This window comes from Cyanistes caeruleus, chromosome 5, assembly GCF_971803275.1.
Source record: "Cyanistes caeruleus chromosome 5, bCyaCae1.hap1.1, whole genome shotgun sequence".
Taxonomy (NCBI): domain Eukaryota; kingdom Metazoa; phylum Chordata; class Aves; order Passeriformes; family Paridae; genus Cyanistes; species Cyanistes caeruleus.
The window spans coordinates 27,395,660-27,418,943 of NC_141705.1; the positions used below are offsets into that span (position 1 = coordinate 27,395,660).

General features: G+C 35.1%; 1 protein-coding gene across 31 annotated transcripts in view; it reads right to left on the reverse strand.

Annotated features, from left to right (window-relative positions):
• The window catches only part of CLOCK (clock circadian regulator), a 63,430-nt gene that overhangs the window by 11,761 nt on the left and 28,385 nt on the right, over positions 1–23,284 (reverse strand). For 21 of the 31 annotated variants that reach the window (XM_086887943.1, XM_086887942.1, XM_086887949.1 and 18 more), the window contains 13 exons: positions 21,452–21,565; positions 19,100–19,190; positions 17,302–17,361; positions 16,750–16,898; positions 12,410–12,501; positions 10,978–11,067; positions 9,572–9,692; positions 7,877–7,990; positions 5,295–5,413; positions 1,498–1,580; positions 1,150–1,256; positions 557–704; positions 277–352 (listed from right to left, as the gene is read on the reverse strand). In XM_086887943.1, coding sequence (XP_086744069.1) covers positions 277–352; positions 557–704; positions 1,150–1,256; positions 1,498–1,580; positions 5,295–5,413; positions 7,877–7,990; positions 9,572–9,692; positions 10,978–11,067; positions 12,410–12,501; positions 16,750–16,898; positions 17,302–17,361; positions 19,100–19,146 — 1,206 coding nt within the window. In that variant the 5' untranslated portion in view covers positions 19,147–19,190; positions 21,452–21,565. The remainder of the gene's footprint in view (positions 1–276; positions 353–556; positions 705–1,149; positions 1,257–1,497; positions 1,581–5,294; positions 5,414–7,876; positions 7,991–9,571; positions 9,693–10,977; positions 11,068–12,409; positions 12,502–16,749; positions 16,899–17,301; positions 17,362–19,099; positions 19,191–21,451; positions 21,566–23,284) is intronic. The other 10 variants (XM_086887964.1, XM_086887968.1, XM_086887966.1 and 7 more) reach the window with 3 other exon arrangements.

The window sequence follows — 23,284 nt, forward strand, 5'->3', positions numbered from 1 at the left end:
CTGCAGAAATCAGATCTTAATAAAAACTTATGGGTACTACCATATTATAACTACATGCACATTAATTCCTGAAAAGAGAAGGTTGTTATAGGCAGAGTACAGTTAAATGCTCTTTCTAGACTTCTTTGATCATTTTCAATAGTCACATCATTTAGAGATCAAATAATTACTTTATTTGGGGACAAATGGGACAAAACACTTTTTGCCGCTGTATATTTGCTTGCACATTATTTTTAGTATATGAAGGTGTAAAGTAAATTTCTATAAAACACTCACCTTATCTGCTGTTATCTCTGGAAGAGATTCCTCAATACCAAGTTCTCGTCGTCTTTCTGCTCTAACTTCTGCATAACTAGAAGAACAAACCAAAGATGAATACTTTATCATGGGATGTTAAAAGACAAGCCTCAAAGACCAAACTCCTCAGACCCACCTTGCTTATAAAGTATCCCAGGAAGTTTTCCAGTGATTCTTCACACTGCTATAATTTCTCTACCTCCAAAATACCATCAAGATAGCTCCCATGCCAGCAGAATTACTTTAAAAAGCAACCTACCTTACAACAGTGTGCGTACAGACAATAAACTCTGGCCTGGAATTCCACTGGTGATACGTGATATAGTAATGAGTTTGCAGCCAAATCCACTGTTGTCCCTTTGTAAGGAATCTGTAGTAACATGACTTCCCTTTCCCATATTGCATTACTATAAAGATGAAGAATAGAGTTTACTGTCTTGTCAAGTTGTAAATACTCCAGTTACACAAAAAGAACATTATTTCCCAGGTTCATACAGCCCAAATCCATGTTTAAATCCAGTATTAAGACAATGAATAAGAACGGGTTTGAAAGTTTTCTACCAATTTTTGCACTTATTAAACATTATAAAGCCTTTTAAATGCTACTGGAAGAAGTGGAAAAGTATTAGTCATAGAGCTGTGCACTCCAATTTACCACAATGAAACCCCAGAATTGTAAGATGAAGTTAAATCTGTTTTGTAGTTCTGCATCAAAAGAAAAAAAGATACAGGAGTATAATAATGTCAAACAAATGGGAGTAAAGACACTTCACTCAAAATACCACAAAATTTCACCAGAACAATTGTACAATTTCACAAACTCGCTTGTTTTAGTGACTTAGTTGTACTCACAATGCTCGTGACATTTTGCCAGATTATCTAGATCATCCACATGATAGTAATCATAGCCTGATGTTCCCAAAACTTCAAATGGAAGATAACCTATTATGGGAGGTGCCCTAATTAATTAAAAAAAAAAAAAAAAAAAAAAATCAATGTAATTTTATTTTCACACATGAAACAATCTCAAACAAACCAGAATTAATTATATAAGCTTTGTTTACAGTATGTGCTCCAAAAAAATTTAAAAAATTTAACCCAACACAAGCTATGAGTAGTTAATGCAGATTAGTGAACTCCAAATACTACAGCCACCACTGTGATTCAGTTGCTATTGCTACTACACAGAAGGAACTGCACCTGTGATCCAAGAATAGGAACTTCCATTCTAAGCTGTGCCTAGATGTGAACTCTTCATTGGGTTCTTCAACAGTGCACATTTCCTAAAAAGGAAAAAAATAAAAATCCCTTACAACTGCTCTATTCTAGTACCTAAGCTCTTTCAAAATTCAGACATACCTAAAGTTAGTAGATAATTCCACAGTAGTTATAATGTTATTTTTAGACAGTTTCATTGGTTTTGCTTGCTTAGATGCACAGTACTGAGGTAGAATCTAATCTCAGCTGTGCCAAGCTGATGCTCAGTTGATTTAAATGGACTAACCATATCATGAGATTAAACTCAGTATCTACAAACACAGTAGTACAAGCAGAAATCTATAGTTCCGGCAGTTATGCTTTTAAATTGTAACAGGCTAAAGAAGAGATGAAACATTCCCACCAATCTGATTATAGTCTGTGTTTATAATGGGTAAACCCCAACATTAGTAAGATGATCACATTACTCTGAGTTTAGGAATACGATTCTTCCTTTTAGTGAACACAAAGTACTCTAAATCTCTTTGAGCACACAGACATGTACTACAAATAACACACTATTCTTATGTTTAGAACTCATGAAAAGTAAGAGAATGGCTGTATTTCCACTACAACAAAACTTTAAGGTATTCTGCACATAATTCTAAATTTATTCCACTCAAATGTATTCAGAGCATGTCAGTCAACTTCTACTGTCCCCTCTGAGAAAGGTAAAGATGCCCCACTGAGTATTGTGCCTCATGCAGAGACAGTCACAACACCACGCACCCCAAGCCAGCCAATTCTTTTGCAAACTCCTCTAGTACTGCCTTACAAGAAGGAAGATGGATGATGGAATACATGCATACAAATACACCCCTCAAATAATTACATTAAAATTAGAGATAAGTCTTTTCTGGACACCTGCACACACTGTTCATTTGTAGGAGCTTGCAAAGGTATTCCCAGTGCCAGGAACACACTGGAATCTATTGATGATCACGTACAAGAGTTTCCTCAAGATTGCAGTGTGGAAGCTGCTGCTACACTGGCAGAACACTCACAACAAGTGTGGACAGACGAGCACACTGCTGCCCTGCAAACATCTGTAAATAAAATATTCCTTCAGAAAAATACAGTAGGAGACCAAAAGAGGGACCACCTTTCTTTTTATTCTTTCGGGTTATAATCCATAGAATTTAACTGGATACTTTACAGTTTTTTAAATAGATCTAAGTTTTTTTTCTATGAAAGGAAAAAGTGACCATACATAGGCAATGTTTTTTCCCCACTCTCATCACTGTAAAATCTAAAGACAATGACTTGATGGATGAATTAGATGGAGGCAAATAACTAAACAACTCTGGGCACAAATTCAAGACTCTTGATGTGAACTCCAGTCAGCAAGACTTAAAGCTTCAAGCCTGAAACTAGCCCTAGAACCCAAAACTCATCTACTTTTCTAAAACTACAGCATTTAATAAAGCACCACTCAATGTAAGAGAAATGACAGAGCAAGAGTATATCCTTGAGATATACTTTTGGTTTGTTTTTTCTTTTGATCTAATTATTTTGGCACAAGTCAAAACAGAAGTAAAAATCACTGAAGTGCAGGCAGTAAAACTACAGTAAAAACATCATGGTTAGAGAGGAAATGGCAGCAGGTTAGTATCCAATTACTCAATGCATTTATATTAATGATTTGCAGATATTCCACTGTAAAATACCCCTGGGCAGAAGCCAGCTTGTTCAACAAGGCGTCTTGTTGAAGTTGTCAACAAGGCATCTAGAAAAGAAAGGACTTTCATTTGTAACAAAAAGTATTCTGGTAGAATTCTTTTGGCTGGATTAATTCTGCCTTCTTTATAGGATGCAATCATCAACTAGCCAAACAGCAAGACAAATGTTTTAAAGAATGTGTACAACCAAATGCTTTCACTAGGGAGCAAAATTTGTGACATATTTTGTTGCAAAAGTGGTAGGGTCATATCCATAAAATATAAATGAGAACTTTAAAGGTGCAAAAAGCATTGTGTATCCTGAGAAATTACATTTGAGGGAAAAAAAAAAAAAAGAATCCAGAACAGTATACCAACTGTAAGAAAGAGAGTAAGTGACAGATGAGCAGGAAGGTTCTACCTTAAATAAGGCAAGTACTGAAACACACATCTCCCTACTGGCTGCATTACCCATTTGTTAGTGAAGTTACTGAGACGGTAAAATTCCTGACATACACTCATTTGCTAAAGTCTAGTCAATGCTAGCCTAAATAACAATAGAAGGTATCATAAGCATAAAGATGCATTGCTAGATTAAGTCTTTACTCTAATGTAAGTCCTCTTTAAAAGATTTCCTAAATAAACAGCATCAGTTCAAAGTCTCAGGAGCATCTTAAAACTTCTGTAACATGGAAGCTTCCTTAGGCACTAAGGACTCAGAGGTTCAGGTACAAAAATTACTCTGGCCAGAGTATAATCTATCTGTAAGGCTTTAGCCTGCAGGAGACTGAGACACCTGAAGATCATAAACGGATGTTCCTTAGCTTCCAGAAATAGGAAACATAGAAGTTTTACTATGAACTGTCAGACCTAAAAAGACAAAAGCAATTGCAAATGTCAGGCTGGTCTTTTTTCCACAATTATTTAATGAAACAAAAATCCCACATATAACATCTCTACAACTGTAGGCATAACAGGAAGAATAATTTTTAGACCTGTATGGGAAGAAAAGTGTCAGATGAAACATTTCCATAGCTTCAGTAAAAATAAATTTTCTCTGGCATGGAGTCTGGAGAGACAAAATTCCTATTCAGCCTGACCAAACTGAAGAAGTTTATATGATTTCTCCACAGGCTCCCTACTATGCTTTTGAAGTGTAAAGGATATAAACCATGACTTCAGAAGCTACCACCAACAGTCTTCAGTTTAAGACATCAGTGCTTTAAACTTAAGAGGCAGAACGTTTAAATATTCAGAGTTCTTGTACTATAGACAATAGCTTAACACTGGGCCACATACATATCATGGCATTACTTTACAGCCGAATTGCAAAAACAAACTTCAGACAGCAGACTATCCTTAACCTGCATTCATGTACTTGTATGAAACATATAATTGGAATCACAATCACAGCCTATACTGGGCTGTATCCTGAGTATTTATTTTGTCTGTTTTGGAGAGAAACCGGACTATACCCACTGGACTACAAGTACCATATGCATTCAATTCTAAACTTGAAAAGGCACCTTCACATTGTACATTAGCAGCTTAGCAAAATGTTAAGTTTAAACCACTGAGTTACTGAATAACTGCACTGAAACAGAAGATATCTATTACCTCAAACCCAACTCCTCATTACTGACAAGTAATGTAAGCACTCATTAAGTCCTCCAAGATTAACTTCTGTGTCAAACCACAGAAAGACCACCAGCAACAAAAAATTCACATCCAAGTTTCAACTAAAATCAGTAATTTCTCCAGTGAAAGTGGAATATCAATGTAATCTTTCATATTGTTTAAGTTCATCTTGCTAAATTATATTCCTGTGGACTTCTTTGAAATTTATTTCTTGCATATTTCTTTTTTATATTACTATTTTAAATTACTTTTCACCATAACTTTGTTTGATATTTTGCATAAAACTTAGGCTATTTGAAGTAAGAAACTGACATTTTCAGTCTCATATCATAGAATTCCTTATGGTTTTCATTAATATTTTAAATGTTGTGTGCATTACCTCTAAAGTTTTCCCATTCAGAGTCCATTTAAGAATGATAAAAAAGTGATTTAATTTGTACATACCTTGATAAATTGAGGTGTAGCTAATCTAACTGTGGCTACAAAGCAAACTTTCTCTTCATATGAAGGCCGGTGTGATCTCTGAATAGTTCCTTCAAAACCATTGTGCGCTGAGTTGGGAACTGAAGGCAGACAGAGGAGATGACAACACAGATGACAACGTAAGTATGGAGGAAAATGGCAGCAATATCAGAAAAGTGGCCCAATATTTATCTGTGGTTTGCTTGTAACTTAACGGGCATTAAGAAAAATGCTACATAGCTACATGCACAGGAATACTACCATAGCAGCAGGAGTAGTAATGGGAATACACCATCAAGTAACTTTCTCAAAGAACTAAAACTACAGTTAGTATGATATTATTACTGACAAAGCACCTTTAAGAAACTAGTAACAGTTCTAATCCTTGCTAATTGGTAAAAATGACAGGATTACACTTTCTTCAAAAATATCCCTAAATTTTATCTTTTGTATTAGGTTTTGCTAACTACTTCTTTTGAACTCTGAGGTAAGTATTTATTTCTAGACTTCCATCATATTTAAGCAACACATGCTGAAGACATACCGAGTAACAGAAGAATCAAAGACACAATTATGGAAGTGAAAGAATCAGGATACTGAGCTGAGAACAAATTCCACTTATTGAATCACAGAGATGGAATCAAAAGGTGGCAAAGGATCGGCTAGACTTCAAAACAGATTAACCTTATCTTTCATTTCCAGCAGTTACCAATTTAGTTTATATTTACTAAGGTCTAGAGTTGGTGATTTCAAAACACTATGAGGCTTTTTGGAGCCTGACTGGTTTTAATTTAGCTCTAGATTAGAACTCCTGCTGAAGTTTCTTCATACAATTTCATCTTGCAGCTCCTTGCTCTTCCCATCAGGAAGAAAATAGGCAGTTTTTTCATTTTTGTCTTAGCTCTTGTCCTTTGTTCTTCAGCGTTTATCTTGCCCTGTAAGCTAGATTTATAAACTACTTTGTGCTTTTGTTGCTCTGCTGTGAACTCTCCAACTACTTCTGACAAATAAGTATCAAAAACTGGATAAGGACATGCAAGTTCTAAGAAGTACAAGGGGATTATTTCATATGATTTAAACTATGTTTTAGAAAGGCTTTTGCCTTTTCCCAATCTGGTGGCTGGTCAAGGTGATTGAGTCTTGTTCAGTTTATATTCCACATTAACTCCTTTTCCTAAAGAACCCCTATGTTGCTGGCTGTAACCACCCCTGTCATACAGTTTAATGTTCCTAAATGCAGTAACTTGCATTTTTTCTCAGTCAATTTTTCTGAGGTTTTAGCCCAAAATAATAATTTTCCAAATTTGGGGATAAATTCTTCTCTTGATTTTAGCGCATTATTTTGTAATTGCAAACTATGTTCTATTGTTCATAGCATTAATGAAAATACTGATTAAATCCAGAAGTTGTCAATTAAAATTGCACTTCGATGGTGAGCACTGGTAACCTTTCCAATCAGTCTGCAGCTACTCTCCAGCAATTTCAATTGTGCTTCCCCTTATGTGTTTGTGAGAACAGAATATGATAACAAAAACGTATTTTAAAAGTCCATAATTTATTTGTGCTTTATCCTCTTACTCACACAGTGTGTTACTTTTTGGTAGATTGATGCTACTTCTACCTGAAAAATCCACAATGGTTGCCATTCAATTTCCTGCTAGCTTCCTGAAACTCTGAAACTTCCTGAAATAGTTTAATTATTTGTTCCAGAGTATTTCCAAATATTGAATTGCAATCAATAGGTCTGCAGTTTCCCAACTCCTCATTCCAAGACTAGCACGATATTTGGCCTTTTCAGGATGGTTTCTTGTCCATCCTATAATATTACACAACTAATAAAGCCTCAACCTCTTCCCATTTTGTGAGAGAAACACTGGTATCAGATAAAAAACCCCAGAGGTTTATTTACAGCATACTGGTTTTTTCAAAATATTTTTGGGTGAGCTTCCTAAAAATCTATTACTGATCACACTGCAGAATCCACTTGGACAAACAAGCTTCAGATTAGAGATGCAATACAGAGGAAGAAAATTATACACAGCTAATAAAAATAATTTCAATGGAAGGGAACAGGAACTCAGAGCAGAAACCCACTCATCTGAGTGGCAACTCCTGTCAAATGAAAGCACACAACTGAAATGGGGGAAAACCTACATTTTCCTTCCCAGTTGCCTGTGTAATGAGAACTGCAGGTACTCAGTACCACTAATCTTCAAGTTAGTCACCTGCTTAAATATGCCTTATGCTGAACTAAATTTATACTCTTTATTTTAAAGTATTTGCTTAAATTCCTCTTACATTCTTTTAAACAATATTTTACAAAATACTAGTTTTCTTTCATTGAAAACATCAAGCATGATTACATTTTGCTTTCCAATACACAGACCTGTAATACATGATAGGCAGTTTTTCTTCCTTTCCATTACACCAATATAGAAGTGATAAAACTGCTTCATGATCTTCTTTTGAAAGCCTGTTCACCTACATTTTGCACAATGGTCCCAAGCCAGTTGATCTGTAGAGCTGCCTACATATTCCATTCCAAGACTGCTGAAATTACTTACCATGATTCAAACATTTGAAATTTCCTATAAATTTTACATATTCATATGTAGGTTGCTCTTTTGGATCTATTGTTCCTCGCAGCATATGGCAACAGAATTCTAGCTGATTTTTTGCTAGAAAAGAAAAAAAAAACAAATGAATAGGCTATATGCTTGTTGAAGCACACAGGCAACATGAAATGGAAAGCAGGAATAATTAAGCTGAATACATATTGAGGTACTTTAAGTGCAGCGATTACAGCTGTCTCCAGTGATGCCTTGGACTGGCTATCTGGAAGAGAGGCTAGACAAGATTAAGAGAATAAGGTGGGTATGTATTTAAGGCCTTCAAACAGGTACACCTTGGGCAGTCAGAAGCCTTCCAGAGGATACACCCAAGATGGACAATTTTCATGCAGATATAAGTTTGGTCTATTTACTTATCAGGAACTGATCCTCCAATTACAGCTTCAGGTAATGAAGTCAGACACCCCTAGTTTGATCCCTCCACAATTCACTTTTTTTTATACTTCTTGGGTCCTGAGGCTCTTGGGTGTCCTTCAATCTCAGGCCTAGAGAGAATGTTCTGTCTGACCAAAACAATTCATTAACATTTATATGGAGTTTAGAGTTATGCACTAATGTAGTACAGGATTTAAAAAATATAAAGGCTAGAATCTTAAGGCATCAACAGCATCTGCCTTTAACCAGCATGACAATAACTAACATAAAGAACTCCTTTAGATTTTGTGCATGAAGGGCTTGAATATTAATGACATGAAAACCTCTGAAAACTAGAGCTGTATTAAAGAAAACGCCCTGAACTTAAGTTCACTAAAGCACGTGCTCCCAAACTCCATTAGGCTGCTATGTATTTATACTTGCCAACTGCTAAAACTATCTAAATAGAAGCTCTATTTAGAGCCCTTATCTATTATTTTCTCTGTATTTCTAATACACAAGAAAGTTATAGACTGAAAGGCAAGAAACTGAAAATTCTACTCTTGAGCAGGGGTGACACAAAGTAACACTTCTGTTCTTCAAGGCTGAAGTATATGTCTCTGCTTAAATGAAATTGAAAAAACTGATCACATGTAATTCCAAGTAGATAGTTTTAACACAACTACTGTACTGGTTTTATCTGGGACAGGGTTAATTTTCTCCACAGCAGCTCACATGGTACTCTGTTTTGGATTTTGACTAGAACAGTGCTGCTAACACAGGGATGTGTCCATTATTGCTCAGCAACACTTACACAGTGCAAAGGCCTTCTCTTCATCTCATTTTGCCCTGCTGGTGGGGAGGCTGGGGGTGCACAAGCAGCTGGGAGAGGACACAGCAGGGAAAGCTGAACTAAGGGATACCCCATACTGTATGGCACCATGCTCAGCAATAAAAGCTGGGGAGAGGAAGAAGGGGGAGACATCTGGGTTCGTGGCATTTGTCCTCCCAAGTGATCATCATGTATGACACAGCCCTGCTTTCCTAGAGATGGCTGAACAACTGCCTACTGACCAGACGGAGAAAGCAAATTCCTTATTTTGCTTTGCTTGAGCAGACAGCTTTAGACTTCACCTGCTAATCTGCCTTTATCACCACCCACAAGTTTGCTCACTTTTACTCTTCTGATTCTTTGCCCATCCAACTGAGAGGAATGAATGAGTGACTGTGTGGGGCTGAGCTGCCTATAGGGGTTAGCTCAAAATAACTACTTACATTTTAAGTATTCCGGTGTCAAGGAATCACTTTCCAGCAGATGAGAAGACAATATTTTATAAATTTCTGAATGTTCCCCCTCTGGGATAAAATTAAATACACTCTGATCCACAAGATCAGACTGAAAGAAAAAGATTTAATAAGCATTAATTCAAGATGTACAATGTTACAAAGCCTACTATTTTAATGCAAAACAATTCCACAGTTCATTACTGGCTCAACAAAGCCACCTGCTGGAATACATATTAATATTCTCCCAGGAAAAAACCTCACTCTGATATGCCTACCCCAGGGGAGTGGTAAATGAATTCCTTGCTTCGATTCACTGGCATACATGGCTTTTGCTTTACCTATTAAACTCTTCATCTCAACTTGTGAGTTTTCTCACTTTTACCCTTCCTGTTGCCTCCCCCATCCCAGTGAAGTGTGATGAGTGAGCTGCTGGGTGAGGATGAGTTGCCAGTTACTGTATTTTATAATCAGTTCCATAGCTATGTATACAAAACTGTGAACAACAGAAACAAATGCAGCAAAACTGAGCAACTAATTATATGCATAAATGCATTTGGTTAAGTACTCAGAAAAGAGGAATCATAAAATGTATGTTTAGAATTCATAAATCACATCTAAAAGCCAAGAATAAACACCTCTGAGAACCTGACAAATTCTACTAAAAGAAAAAAAAAATCACAATTACCTGCATATTTTTAAAAATTCTCAGAATGTTATCATGCATACCTTATGAGAATTTACTTTGTCTCTTGCCACAGTAAGACAACTAGTCTTCAAAGAGAATTTGTCCTTCTCTTCTAGAAAAGCACCCAATTTAACTCATCAATTGCTCACACTAATTAATTTGCCTCACCTCAAAATAACATTATTCAAAGGTAACTTTAAAAACTAGAATGTTACATGTACCACTGAGCAGTATCACCCACATAAAAGGTAAGTGAATATGATACACCCAAAAGCATATACTGAACTTAAGAAGCAGAACCAGCAGCAATGTACTTATCAAGTGCTTTATCAAGAAAGAAGTAAAAAAGTAGTTAAAAAAATTTCAATTATTTAGAGCTTTCATAATACTCTTCTGACTCATGTAGAGGCTGTGAACTCTAAAGGGTCTCCTGCAATCAACTGTGTTACTTCAGTTACATTGAAAGTGATGCTAGGCACTTCATAATCCTTTCTTACAGAGTGCTGACTGCACTCTGCATTTCCAAAGGAAATGTTTAATATAGAAGACAGACGAGTAGGAAGCAGTTGTGCTTAAGGAAGAACAGAAACATTAAAGCATGCATCTGTCCTAAAATGCCAGAAAGGCCAACAATTAATTAGTACTCATATCAGAACACAAATCAACCACAGACAAACCAGTATGTCACTGAAAGCAGTTTGTTACTTACTGGCAAATGTTCAAGTAAGGGAGTTATACTTTCAGACACATATATTATATTTCCATCTGTCATAATTGCTAAAAAAAAACCATCAAGAGCCTGAAATTAAACATAATGGGCAGTTAAATAAAAAAGAAACAGAGCATACTAAAAATGTTAAGCTATATTCAATACAGAAAATAATACAGACCAATTTTACTTTAGTTTATTACAGAAATGGGAATGTCTTTCCCTACTAAAAATCCTTAATCTTGTTTTTACACTAAAAGTATTACAATTTCCATACTGTTCTGTTGTTAAATAATCTTGATTTGAGAAGCAAGTGCACATATAGAGAGACACTGTTTCCCTCAACTCCCACTCTGCCTGCCTGTTATTTTTAATTCTGTCACCATTTTAGATCTCAGAAAGCTCATAAAAATGAGCTAGAGACAAAAGCAAGAAGATGTGGGAAAACCATGAGAAGAACAGGCAAAAGAGCCAGCAAAATCAATGTATTTTAGTATTTAAAAATCTCAGTATTCCAAATCTCAAAGAAAGAAGTTTGCAGTGAGATTTTATTGAGACTTGAAAACTGTGAGATACAGTTCTGACTGCCTTATCTCCTACTGAACTCAAATTTCTTTCCTCTGAATACAACACAACGTTTCAGTTGAAAGCTGCCAACAAAAGCATGACAGAACTGTATTTCTAAATAGGAAATTTTAAAGCTCACATCTTCAAAAAAACCTCTTATATCAGAGGATTTTTTTATAAATATCTAAATGCAGATTTTTTTGTGTGTGTATCTGTGCACAAAGCAAAGGTTTAACTATGGAATGAAAATAAAAAATGTTTAATTTGTAATATTTTTCATTTAACTATTATTAAAAATTGTTTCACTTAACAAGATATAAATGACTTATGCTCATTTTCAATGACATATAGCTTCTAATTAAAGTTTCTTTCTGGTAGTTTTGCAACTATTCATGTAATCTTCAGCAAAGTAATGCTCACACCAGTTTTCAAAAGTATATCAAGTAAGGAAGTTTAACACTTACTTATTGCTCACAAGTTACATGGATATGTTATGCCTTTTTCATAATTAGGGTTTTAACTTATGCATAATAATTCTTTCTCTAGAACATTCCTTATGTTGAAAATTTAAAACATCCGCTTGGACAGTAAACATGTTCATTTATGGACTTGCTCTTTTACTATGTTTATTTAATTGAAAATGTAGTTCAAAGAAAATCTGCTTTTCTGAAACAAAATTCTGAAACTCTGAATACATAGGATTTTTGACCATTTATCATCATGCAAACACAGTGAATTAATACAGTTATAACCTAAATATGAAAATATTAAAATAAAAAGGTATGTCATCAAACTGAACAATTTCATAATGGAATGACTGCTGGTGAGGAATTATTCTACTCCCAGAAAAACAGAAATAATATACCTCTAACATTAACTGTGTGAACTCTTCATTACTAAGGAATGTTGGTTTCCAGTCCTGACGAATTTCACTGGCATCTGATTGTGCAGTAATTTCTACAATCAAACACATACACAATATAAAGATTAATACTTAATACTTCCAAAAGCCATTTTCCCCCCTAAATTACATATACACCGTTAAGAAACAGCAGAAAGCTCTCCAGGTCTCCTCTGTTGTTCATTCATTACATACAGATATTGCTCCTTAAAAAGAAAATAAATGTCTTCTCCCATGTCATAATTAAATTTGTCTCCTCTTCCCTTCAACCAGTTTGTCCTACAGTCCTACAGACTTCAAGGTAATATTGAAGTAATGGACTTTGATAATGAAAAAATAATACTCTTTCCTCTGAGACTGTAATAAAATGTTTTATTAAAAGTGTTGTTTACAAAGACTTAGAAAACCAAAATTCCTGATCTGTTTATGTCATTAAAATGGCTAATGCTCAAGTATCTTGGCAAATCCTTGTCATTCTAACCTCGGCACAAAAACTTGCCACTGTCCTTTCTCTTCTTCCTGCTCTTTTCTGGTTAAAGTTAAAAAAGAGTAGTTTTTCAACAAAGATTTTTAAGCGCTGCATGACAGACTCCACTTTACAATTCCTGACTGTTACAAACACACAGATGAATTTGGACATAGATGAATCTTAAGTAGAGATTCCTGCAGGAGTTGAGAAATGTATAGAATTAACTTCCATATACAGATTAACTTCCATATACAGGTGAGAGAATCAACAGCTGCTAAGCAAAGCCTGACCCCAGCTTCTGAAAGTGATGCTTCCTTATCAACTGGTAACTGAAACAACAAGAAGCAAGACCTCAAAGCACTTCAGTTCTGATGAATAACAAGGGCATCACAGAAGTGCTGGTTTTAAGAACAATCTTGGATAAGTAATCAAGTATTTAAACAAATTAGGAGAACTAAACCAGTTCTTTAAGGTTTTTGATTTTTAAAGGACAAATCTGTACAAAGATCATAAGGCAGAGTCTTAGTTCACATGGCTTAAAGAGACAAAAAACCTGGAATTGAGTTAAATATGCAAAGGACTGGAGCAGTTTGTAATTTTGTTTGCCACACTAAAAGGAGAAAGTTTTACAAAAGAGCTTTAGACTTAGCTAAAATAACAGCAAACAACAGCAATGTCATGCAAGATACTGGCCAAAAGTGGAAAGCTGCAAGAAGAGGTGAAAAAAAGTCAACAAATAAGACTTTCCAATTATCAGAGCTCACAAAACATATAAATTCATCAGACTCTTCTAATCTGTTTTGAAATGGCAGCACAGAGCAGGAAGAGTGGAGAATAAAAAAAACCTAAGTATAATCCCCAATGTAGCTTTTCAGTCAGTACAAAGATACTGAACACTGAGGAGCAAGTCAAAGGACACAAAAATGAAAAGCTCTGCCACCAAAGTGGAGGCAAAATTCCAGGAACTTAGAGCATTCATTCCACAGAACACAGATAATCTTCACTTTAAACTGGAAAAGTCTGATTCATTGGCTCATTCTGGCTCTTGTAACCATCCTACTTCAGAATTAAAAAAACTGTATTTTGCATTAGAATGGATTTATGCTAAATAAAAGCTTAAGTTCATGCCTTTAACAAACCATTCTAAATACCACAAGTACAGGTGTTCTTTTACGTTTTCCATCATTAGAGCAAGTATGATACAGGCAAACAGAGCTGAAGTTACAGAAAGAACCTGTTTCACTTGGTACCTTCAGAGAAATGCCTAGAAGTTCTGTCAGAAGGTTGCACTCATAGATAAATGGCAGTAAGGTCACATTCCTGAGCTAGATAACAGAAAGAGGAGCATAACCAAACTTGAACATTAAACTTCAGTCTTCAAGTTCTGTATCTGAGGTAACTCTACACCAGCACTGAGGATTCTCAAAAGAAATTGCTAGCCAAGCCAAGACCTGTACCATTTCTCTGTGGGTTGCAGGAGTATCAGTCTAGTATTTGCAATTATTCTACCTGCAGCTAAATTCCTCAATATTTACTAATTTTAAAAGATTTCTTGTTTACAAATTCAAAGAAAGATGACAGGCAGTATTAGTCAAGGAGAAGCTCCCAGTGATACAATTTCAGTGTGTTTAGCCTCCCGTATTTTCCCATTGAGAAACAGAATCCATATTGGCCAATAACCAACTCAGATAATTCATCTGGAGCTGGTGTCAGAGTACCAAGCTGGGATAATGTGGAAATAGTCCAGAAACAAGCAGAAGCAACCCAGTTAAATCCTGGTGGCTGAACATAGTAGGATTTCAACCATAAAGCAGCAAAAAATCCATTTACTGCTAGGTCATTTGGCTTCATTGTAACATTTCCAAGCATTTCAGGAGATAAAATAAACAATAATCAAATAATCAATAATAATATTAATAATAAATAGAAATAATAGAAATAATAAATAATAATAAATAAAATAAAATTGAGTTCTTCTGAACTTTGCCATCATTTTTTCCAAAAACATTTAAATGTAAAACACTGCACAGCAATGCTAGTAAGCACTGGCAGCCAGAGCTTTAGGGAACTTAATATGATATGTGCAGCCACACAGAGCTGCATTCTGTCACACCAAGTGAAGGACAAAAGTGCCATGCCCTAAAAGGCAACCATCTCCAGAGCTGCTTTTTGCCCCTTTATTTAAAAAATAAAAATTATCTCATAAAGCACTTTGAAGAAAAAAATATGACTGGTGCTGCTGGCTGACTGATACACGTTTGTTCTACATTCTGCATTTTATGTCAAGAATCACCAATACAAGATAAAATAATTTTGAAACAGAATCAAATTTCACAAAGGCCTTTTAACCTAAAGAACTGAATTTTACAGAAGAGGGGCCTTCATACTGCTTTTCTTTTTGTTATGAGACACACATATGTCAGAAAATTAAGAGCACAATCAATATTTAATTGGAAAGAAAACCCCCAAACCTATGAATTCTCATACAAATTATACCCCCTCCTTTTTTATTTATGTTTACAGTTTTAATAGCAATATTTAGTACACATTTGGTGTTACTGGAAACATAAGACTAATGGAAGAGATGTGCTAGGGCATGTAAGAACATTTCTCATATCTTAGATTGACACACATACTGTTGATAATTACATAACTATTTACCCATTAATAGCTTTACTTATTTCATAACTTTATAGTTTCTTCTTTTGACCCTACTGCTTTCTAGTTAGTACGTATTCCAAGAAATTACCCAAGGAAATTATTTAATTAGCAAAAGAGTCCATTTTCTTTAGTTCTCATCTTATTTTAGGCAGTGTGAACCACAAGGTGCCATATTAAGAACAAGTGTAGGAGCAAGAACAGGGATTTTTTATATACATAATATATAACAGCCATAAACAAGAGTACACTTGGTGGAAAAAATTTTTTCATGACAGAAATAACAACCTGTAACAAACTTCAGTACAACATATCTGGGTATATCCCACCACCAGCTGATGCAAACAGCCAGAGGAACAAAGCATAGCAAGGATGTTCAAGGATATTGATATTTTTGACATTTCACATGACCTTTAAAGAACAACACACACAAACACACTCAGTGGCTTATACATCCATGGGAGCATTTTAAAACTTTAAAAGTTTAGCTAAAAGTATTTATAGATTTTTCTGGCATTTTTTCACAGCTAAAAACAAACAAAAAAAAGCCAAAATGCCCATACTACTGGTCTCTATGCACCTGTATTTCACTTTTACTCGTCAATGAACTAGCTCAGAAACACTGCAGGAAACCACAATGCCCTATTCACAATATTGCCTTATCACCTTTGTTTAAGTAGCCAGTTTTGTAGGCACTTGACATGACAAGGAGAGCTAACTTCTCTTGGACTAGCTTTTCAGTGATTTATCTTGCTTCATGTAGAACCCAGAGAGACGAATTAACAGGCTTATCTAAATAATCAAATAAGTATTTCCAGCAAGAGCTTCCACTGAAATGGATCAGCAGTTTTCCTGTGAAGCAAAACTTTAACAACTACCACCAATGTCTGTTCTGAACAAAAAACTTTGAGGTTATTTCAAAAATGAATTTTCTCTTTGTGAAACATATTTCATTGACAACTATGGGACAGAACAAATAGTACTGGCTTTTATTAAGTATTAGCAGAAGCACAGTTACATCTCTGCTACCTAGATGATCTTAAGACTATCTTTCTCCAGGAGCACTTCACAATTTTTTGACAAAATCCCTAAGAAAGCTGATTTTTTTTTAATATTTTATGTAATAGTTGAGTAACACCTAAAAATTTAAGAATGTATAAATAACATTTATTGTTACCTTTGTGCTTCCGTAAAAAGTCAATGCTCTTCTGCAGCACAGTGGATTTATCCATCTTCCGAGCATTACCTGGAAGCATGGAACCCAACTCTTTGATAAGCACATTAAACTGATCTCGACGTTTCTTTTCGGACTTGTTTCTAGACACTCTGGAAAGCAAATCAGAAATTGTTTCATAAAAACCATGAGACCTTCTTATAAGCTGCATACTACTGCCAGGTTCCTGATGCAAACAGCCCCTTAAGAACTCGTGCTGTGATAACTGTCACAAAAACACCTGCTCCATATCTCAGACACCATTTCTGAAGAATGGCTTCCTCCTCAAGGAACAGCACAGCAAAGGCTTTGGAATAAAATACTTTTTTACAAAACACAAATAATTGAACCACAATTATAAATATACAATATGTCTGAAAAATCACAGTACAAGAAATGCTGTTGAGTAATAGGTTTATTTTAAGAGTAACCTTTTTACTGCTTAGAAATCACACTGGTAAGTTAAAGCATACAAGTATAGGACATTTCTTAGCTTTAAATAACTTTGAAATTTACCTTTTTGCTTTATCTTTGTCATCTTCTTCCACCAGCCCATCAAAAATGCTTCCGTCATTTCTGAAAGAAATGGAAAGAAATAAATGTTGGAGTGGACATTCCTCTCCTCTGAAGTCAAATCACAAAGAAGGAGGAAGGGGAAAGAGCTAACTCTTCACCATCATCATACCCACTACATCAAGAAAGTAAGGAACTGTTTTACTGTGATGTCTCACAAGGACCATCATCAGTAACCTGAAGCTAAGTCTTCTATCTTCTGCTTGCATTTACTAAAATAAAAGAAAAAAACCTTGTATTTTTGATACAACTGAAAGGATTCTCAGGCTGTTTCTCAAAAGAACTTACAGCCCTATACAAACACTTAATTGAACAATGCTTAAATTTGATTTTCTATCTTCTTGATTACTTGCATTACTTCACCCTTTTGAAAACATGGGAGAGGACATATGTAACTGATTTTACTTACTGGATATTTCTATTCCAATTACTGAAAATGTATTTTTCATGAATTCTGAAATATTACTAGTGAAAGAGACCTAAGGAATATGCTATACTTCATCCACATATGTAATTTCATAAATACACAATTATTATCAATGTTAAACAGTAACTATTCATTATATTTGCTTCCTCAATAAGTATCACATAACTTTCTTAGCTTGACAACTGTCCATCTACTGCTAAAGAGGTGTTAAAATATCAAAATATTTGGTATTTTGAGTTAATAAATTTTTGGTATTATTTACCAAAATAAGAATGTGCTTTCCTTTGAAGAGGCCTCAGTATCCTTCATACAATTCCTTTATTTCACTTCCTTTTTCTTTGAAAGTCAAGTCAAAACTGTTTTTCTGTTTTCCAAAACTGCTGTATAATGGACTTTCACACGTTATTTTTCTAATTTCTTCCTACTTTTAGTCTATTTAGTGCTGCCCACACTGATAGTGTGTCTATCCTGGAATTTCTTATCCTAATGTTTCCTTTCCTTAAGCCAAGTAACCTTTCTAAAATGCTTACCTCATCTCTCTGATTCATAAACCATCATGCAATTGTACTGTACATTATGATAAGTAGTGATGTTAGGAAGTTACTATTTTGTATGCTACTACATAAACATCAAGCTTTTAGAAGCAATTCATATATTTAAAAGGCTGAAGTTTCAGTGAGATGCCACAAAATTTCACTAGAAGAACTGACAAGTTAGACAAGCATTATAGAAGTTTTACCCTTTGCTTTTATTCTTATTTTCAATTGTGTTTAATTTGACATAAATTAGATGCAAGTTTCATCTCCCAAAGTCTCAAAAATGGTAACATACAGGATATTAATTACAGATGTTCACCTAAGCTGCTAAGAGAGAGTAGCACAAGGAGTCAAGTAGAAAACATACCTCAGCTATTACTTTTCCCTTGAAATAGGTTAGCAGGTCACTTTACTATCATCTGCTGCAACACTAATCATTTAAATGTATTTGCTTTTCTTAATCAAAAACTGGAGTACTAAAGAATTAAAAGTTCAAGTAAACGTTAAAAATCAGCTCAACTTGCACAGATGTTGTTCCATGGCTGAAAACAAGTAATGTATTTTAAGATTAACCTCAAGCAATTGAGATCACTATTTCCAGTGACTACAAAATGACATATCTAACAATTACCAAATCAACTCTGTCAAAAATAACCAAAACTTCACTCTTTAATTTTTGCATAAGTTAACATCTAAATGTATTAACCATACAAAAAAGACTATTAAAGAAAGAACTGAACAGTAATATTCCCAAAACTCTTCATATATATTAACATACCTGTCTGCAATGGAGCTCATTTTATGGGTGCTTATGGTAAAAAACATAACATATCACACTTTAGTCTTGTGGTAGACATTTGTACGCTTGCCTATAAGAGAAGAAAAAAATATCAAATTGTGACTGAGAGGAAAAAAACGCATTCTTTGTTAGAGCATACTGACACTTTAATTTGCTCCTAATCCTCCCTGCTCTTCCAGCCTTCTGTTCTGCACTCCTACCTCCTCTAAAGCAGTCTCCATACCAGCATAGCCTGGGCCTTTGTATCTTATTTTACATGACAAAGTTCAAGAGAACATTATTAAAGGCTACAGTGAATAAGTCTGTACTAAACCAAACTTTTTTATGACACTGAATTCAGATATAGCTTTTAATTTTTATTTTAGCTTTTTCCTATAGAACCCTCATAAGTTTGAAGCCTGAACAGGTATCAAATACAATTAGCAGTAAATTCTGTTTAAAAACAGTGCAAGCAGAAAGCATTTGGGATACTTTACAACTATAATTTATTCTTACTGCACTTTTTCTTGGACACATTATTATCATAAGGACGTGGAAAGATAACAAGATACCAATTAGAATGTGACCTCTGTACTGTGAAAAATTTAATCCAACCATTTCTTAAAGCAGTTGCTTACAGCAGGAATTTTTTGGTTTTCCAGATGTGCACTTGACTTCGTTAAGAATGTGAACGGAATATTACTAGTGAGAGAAGGACTATAACACAGGTTATGAAAAGGCTAAATTCAAACATAAAACAAGAGAATTAAACATGTTTATTTCATATGGAAAAGTCAGTTGTCAGAGACTGCTCAAATGGAGCACCAAGATTGTAAAATTGGCAGTGATTAGGGAACAACTGCATGCAGCAAGTTTTATATGAGCTGAACTTGCCGACCTTCAGGAATTTTTAGTAGGTTAAAAACTATATAGTAAAAGGCTTTTTATTTCAAAGAAGATTATTTTAGTCCATTTAGCAACTCACTATTTTCTGAGAAAGATTTGTTTGTTTCTGAGAGTACTAAAACCAGTGGAACTTGCAGTGTCAATACCACAAGAAATATGGCAGCGAATGCATGATGAGGGAACTAAGGAAGAAAATTTGTGATTCAACCAAACTGTCTCTGCATCTACAACTGCCACATACCATGTGGGTTTCCTGCACAAGAATAGCACTTTTCACCACAAAGTTTCATAACCTGAGTGCAGCAGGAAGGTAAATGGGAGAGCTGTGCTGCAGCAGAATCTCTTTTAAGGCACATCACAAGGCGTGCTGGTGTTTCTGCCCAAAAGCCCCACTTCTTCAATTAGTACGGACCATTTTTGTCTTGCCTTCACCCTCCAAAATCTAGTGCTATGAAGACACACTGGCAGCAAACTACTTCTTTATCTAATTCTTCAAAGCAAACATTCTTCAACAACTGCACTGGCCATACTGACAGATTAAATTCCCCAAATTAGTTGGCCAAGTAACAGAGTTGTGCCATTTGAAAACCAGCCATAAATGACATGAGAGAAGCAAATTATGAAGAAATGTCTGCTTGAATTTTTGTCAAAACTGCGCAACAAGAGACAGCTTGGTCAGCAGCAAAAGCTAACCATCATGACTGGCATGGAACTATGTTTACAACCAAGACAACAGCTATAAACTTGTTTTCATTTAGCTTATATGGTAAGCACTGAAACAGCTATGCACTAATTACACTTCTAGCCCTGCGTTAATTTTTATACAAAAATGGTACCTAAAATTATAGGGATCAAGAGCAATATGAAATTCTGTAAAACAGATTACACACTTTCCCTAATCTGCAAAAGAAAAACACCCGTACTGCTAAATACAGAAGACTTTTACTTAGTGACGTAACTGACATATTCATTATGCAGAATCAGAATTCAAAAGTCAGTATTTTTCACTTTAACAGAGCACTCAATTCCCAGAATTCAGCAAAATCACTCATTACAATATACAGATCCTGTGTCAGAACCAGCAACCTAGATCTGGTATCCAAGACAAATAGTTTTAAGTACTGAAAAGTACAGGAAATGCACCTGTAGCATATTGATTTCTCATCTTTCAAGGTCTGACCCTTCTGCCTTTGCATCTAAATTTCCAAGACACTGAACACGCACAGTGCTTATACATATCAAGGATAAGAATGCAGACATAATGCCACCAAAACCAGTCAAGTTGAAAGTAAGCACTAGGTAAAAAAAAATATACCTATTTCTAAGACTCAAATTCAGTCATGTTCTAGAGAAAAAAAAGACACTGCTTAACACTGCTACTCAGCCCATCAGTGTTGATAACTGAAAGCCAGGGGAACCTTATTAATTATAAGAACACAGTTTTACCTTTTACACTTTGGGACTTGTTAAAGTATGAGATTTAGGGATGATGAAACCTGGTTCCTGTGAAGAACAATGTGGAGTTAGATGTATCCTCTTCCGCAGAAAATAAATTCCAAACTGTCAAAAAATAACAATGGAGAGCTTTAAAATCAGTGAGTTTAAAAATTATCTACTTCTCAATTTTTTAATAAAGACAAGCAATTGTTTTAACAAGAGTAATCACTAAATGCAATATTCTGCTTAACAAAAATATCTCAAGTATTTCACTATCTGAACGGACACTGCTTTAAAGTTCTTGATAAGCAGGATATTCTGACACAGTTTTATCTTGGCTTTAAGCTATCACTTTACATCTATCTTTATTCCTGATGTCCTTTTCACTTCAGAATCTGGTATCATTCATACCATCTACATCTTCATGTCCACTTACTACCTTCAAAGCGTATTTATACATCATTATTTAAACATCTTTTCACTGAAGCTCTTATTAGGGTCTCTTCTGGCTTTCTCTGCTATATCTTCCCCTCTCCAAGTCTCCAAAATTGTTATTCTTAGGACTCCAGCATGTATAGAATGCTACTACTGCTGTAAACTAGCAAAGCTGCCCCACTGCATTATTGCTTCTTCTCAAACACAGCCATTAACTGTTTCAAAACCCACTTCAAAATCAATTCCTAGAGTGTATCACAAAATTTGCTTCACAACTGCACTTCCTCCAAACAAAAGATCAGCACTCACATAAGTGATTACCTGCTTCCTACTCTTTATACCATTTAATTTACAGTTACTTCCCTTGAACCATGCCACTTTCCACATTTTTAAGCTACATGATACCAGGTTTTTTTCCCTCATCCCTGTTTCCATCTGCCTTGCTTACTGGTCTTAAAATAAAACAAATTCACTATAATATGTACTTCTTCCATTTCTGAAAAAAAATATTTTAAAGTATATTAAATTCTAAAAGGGAAGCTGGGATCTATCAACTAAGGTTATGCTACTCATAAATTCATTGATGAATTTTATGGAAAATACCGGAATCATTACTTATTTGATTTGATAAGTTAAGTGCCTTCTCCTGCACCTAACAGAGGCTCTCAAGTGGTTAAAATACAGATGGAAATATTAACATAGGAAGTTAAAACATAGCAGAACAATCTGCCAACAGGAGAAAAACAATTACAGCATGATTCAATGAAGCCACTCATTCTTGTCTGGCCAAATAACCTGCTGGCCCATTGACCTACTTTTTTAGGTGCTTACAGCCTCCTCTCCTATTCTGTTTTGTTCCATTTGACAAGTGCAAACATTAATAGTGACAGAGTCCCATGGAAGTCTGCAACAGGAAACCAGTGGTTTTTAACTGCTTGGAGGGGAACAACTCTGCCAACTGTCACCCAATGCCTAACAGAGTTCTAATAATGAAAATATTAGATCTCCTCACTGCAGTATGTAGAGATGCTTTTCTTTTAAATCACAATTACACGCTTAAGACAAACATCACAGTTCTTAATCACAGAACCATGTTTTATAATGTCAAAAAAGGGAGCTCTTAACATCTATTTCAAAAAGGGAAATTAAGAACAGGAGAGGAATATGCTTATATCATAAATGAACACAAGCAAGCTTAAGTCAGACCAAAAGAGAAGCTAATCACAGTGGAAAAGCTTTTGTTGCCAAAACCACATAGATCTCTAACTCAGTAGAAATGGCATGCATGTGAAAGCCAGCAGAAAGGTTAAAACGCCTACATGCCAGCACTGGCAGCCACAAGTGTTCAAAGGTCATTGTTCTGTCTCCACAACTCATTAGTTTTTTTTAAAAAAAATAAATTACGTG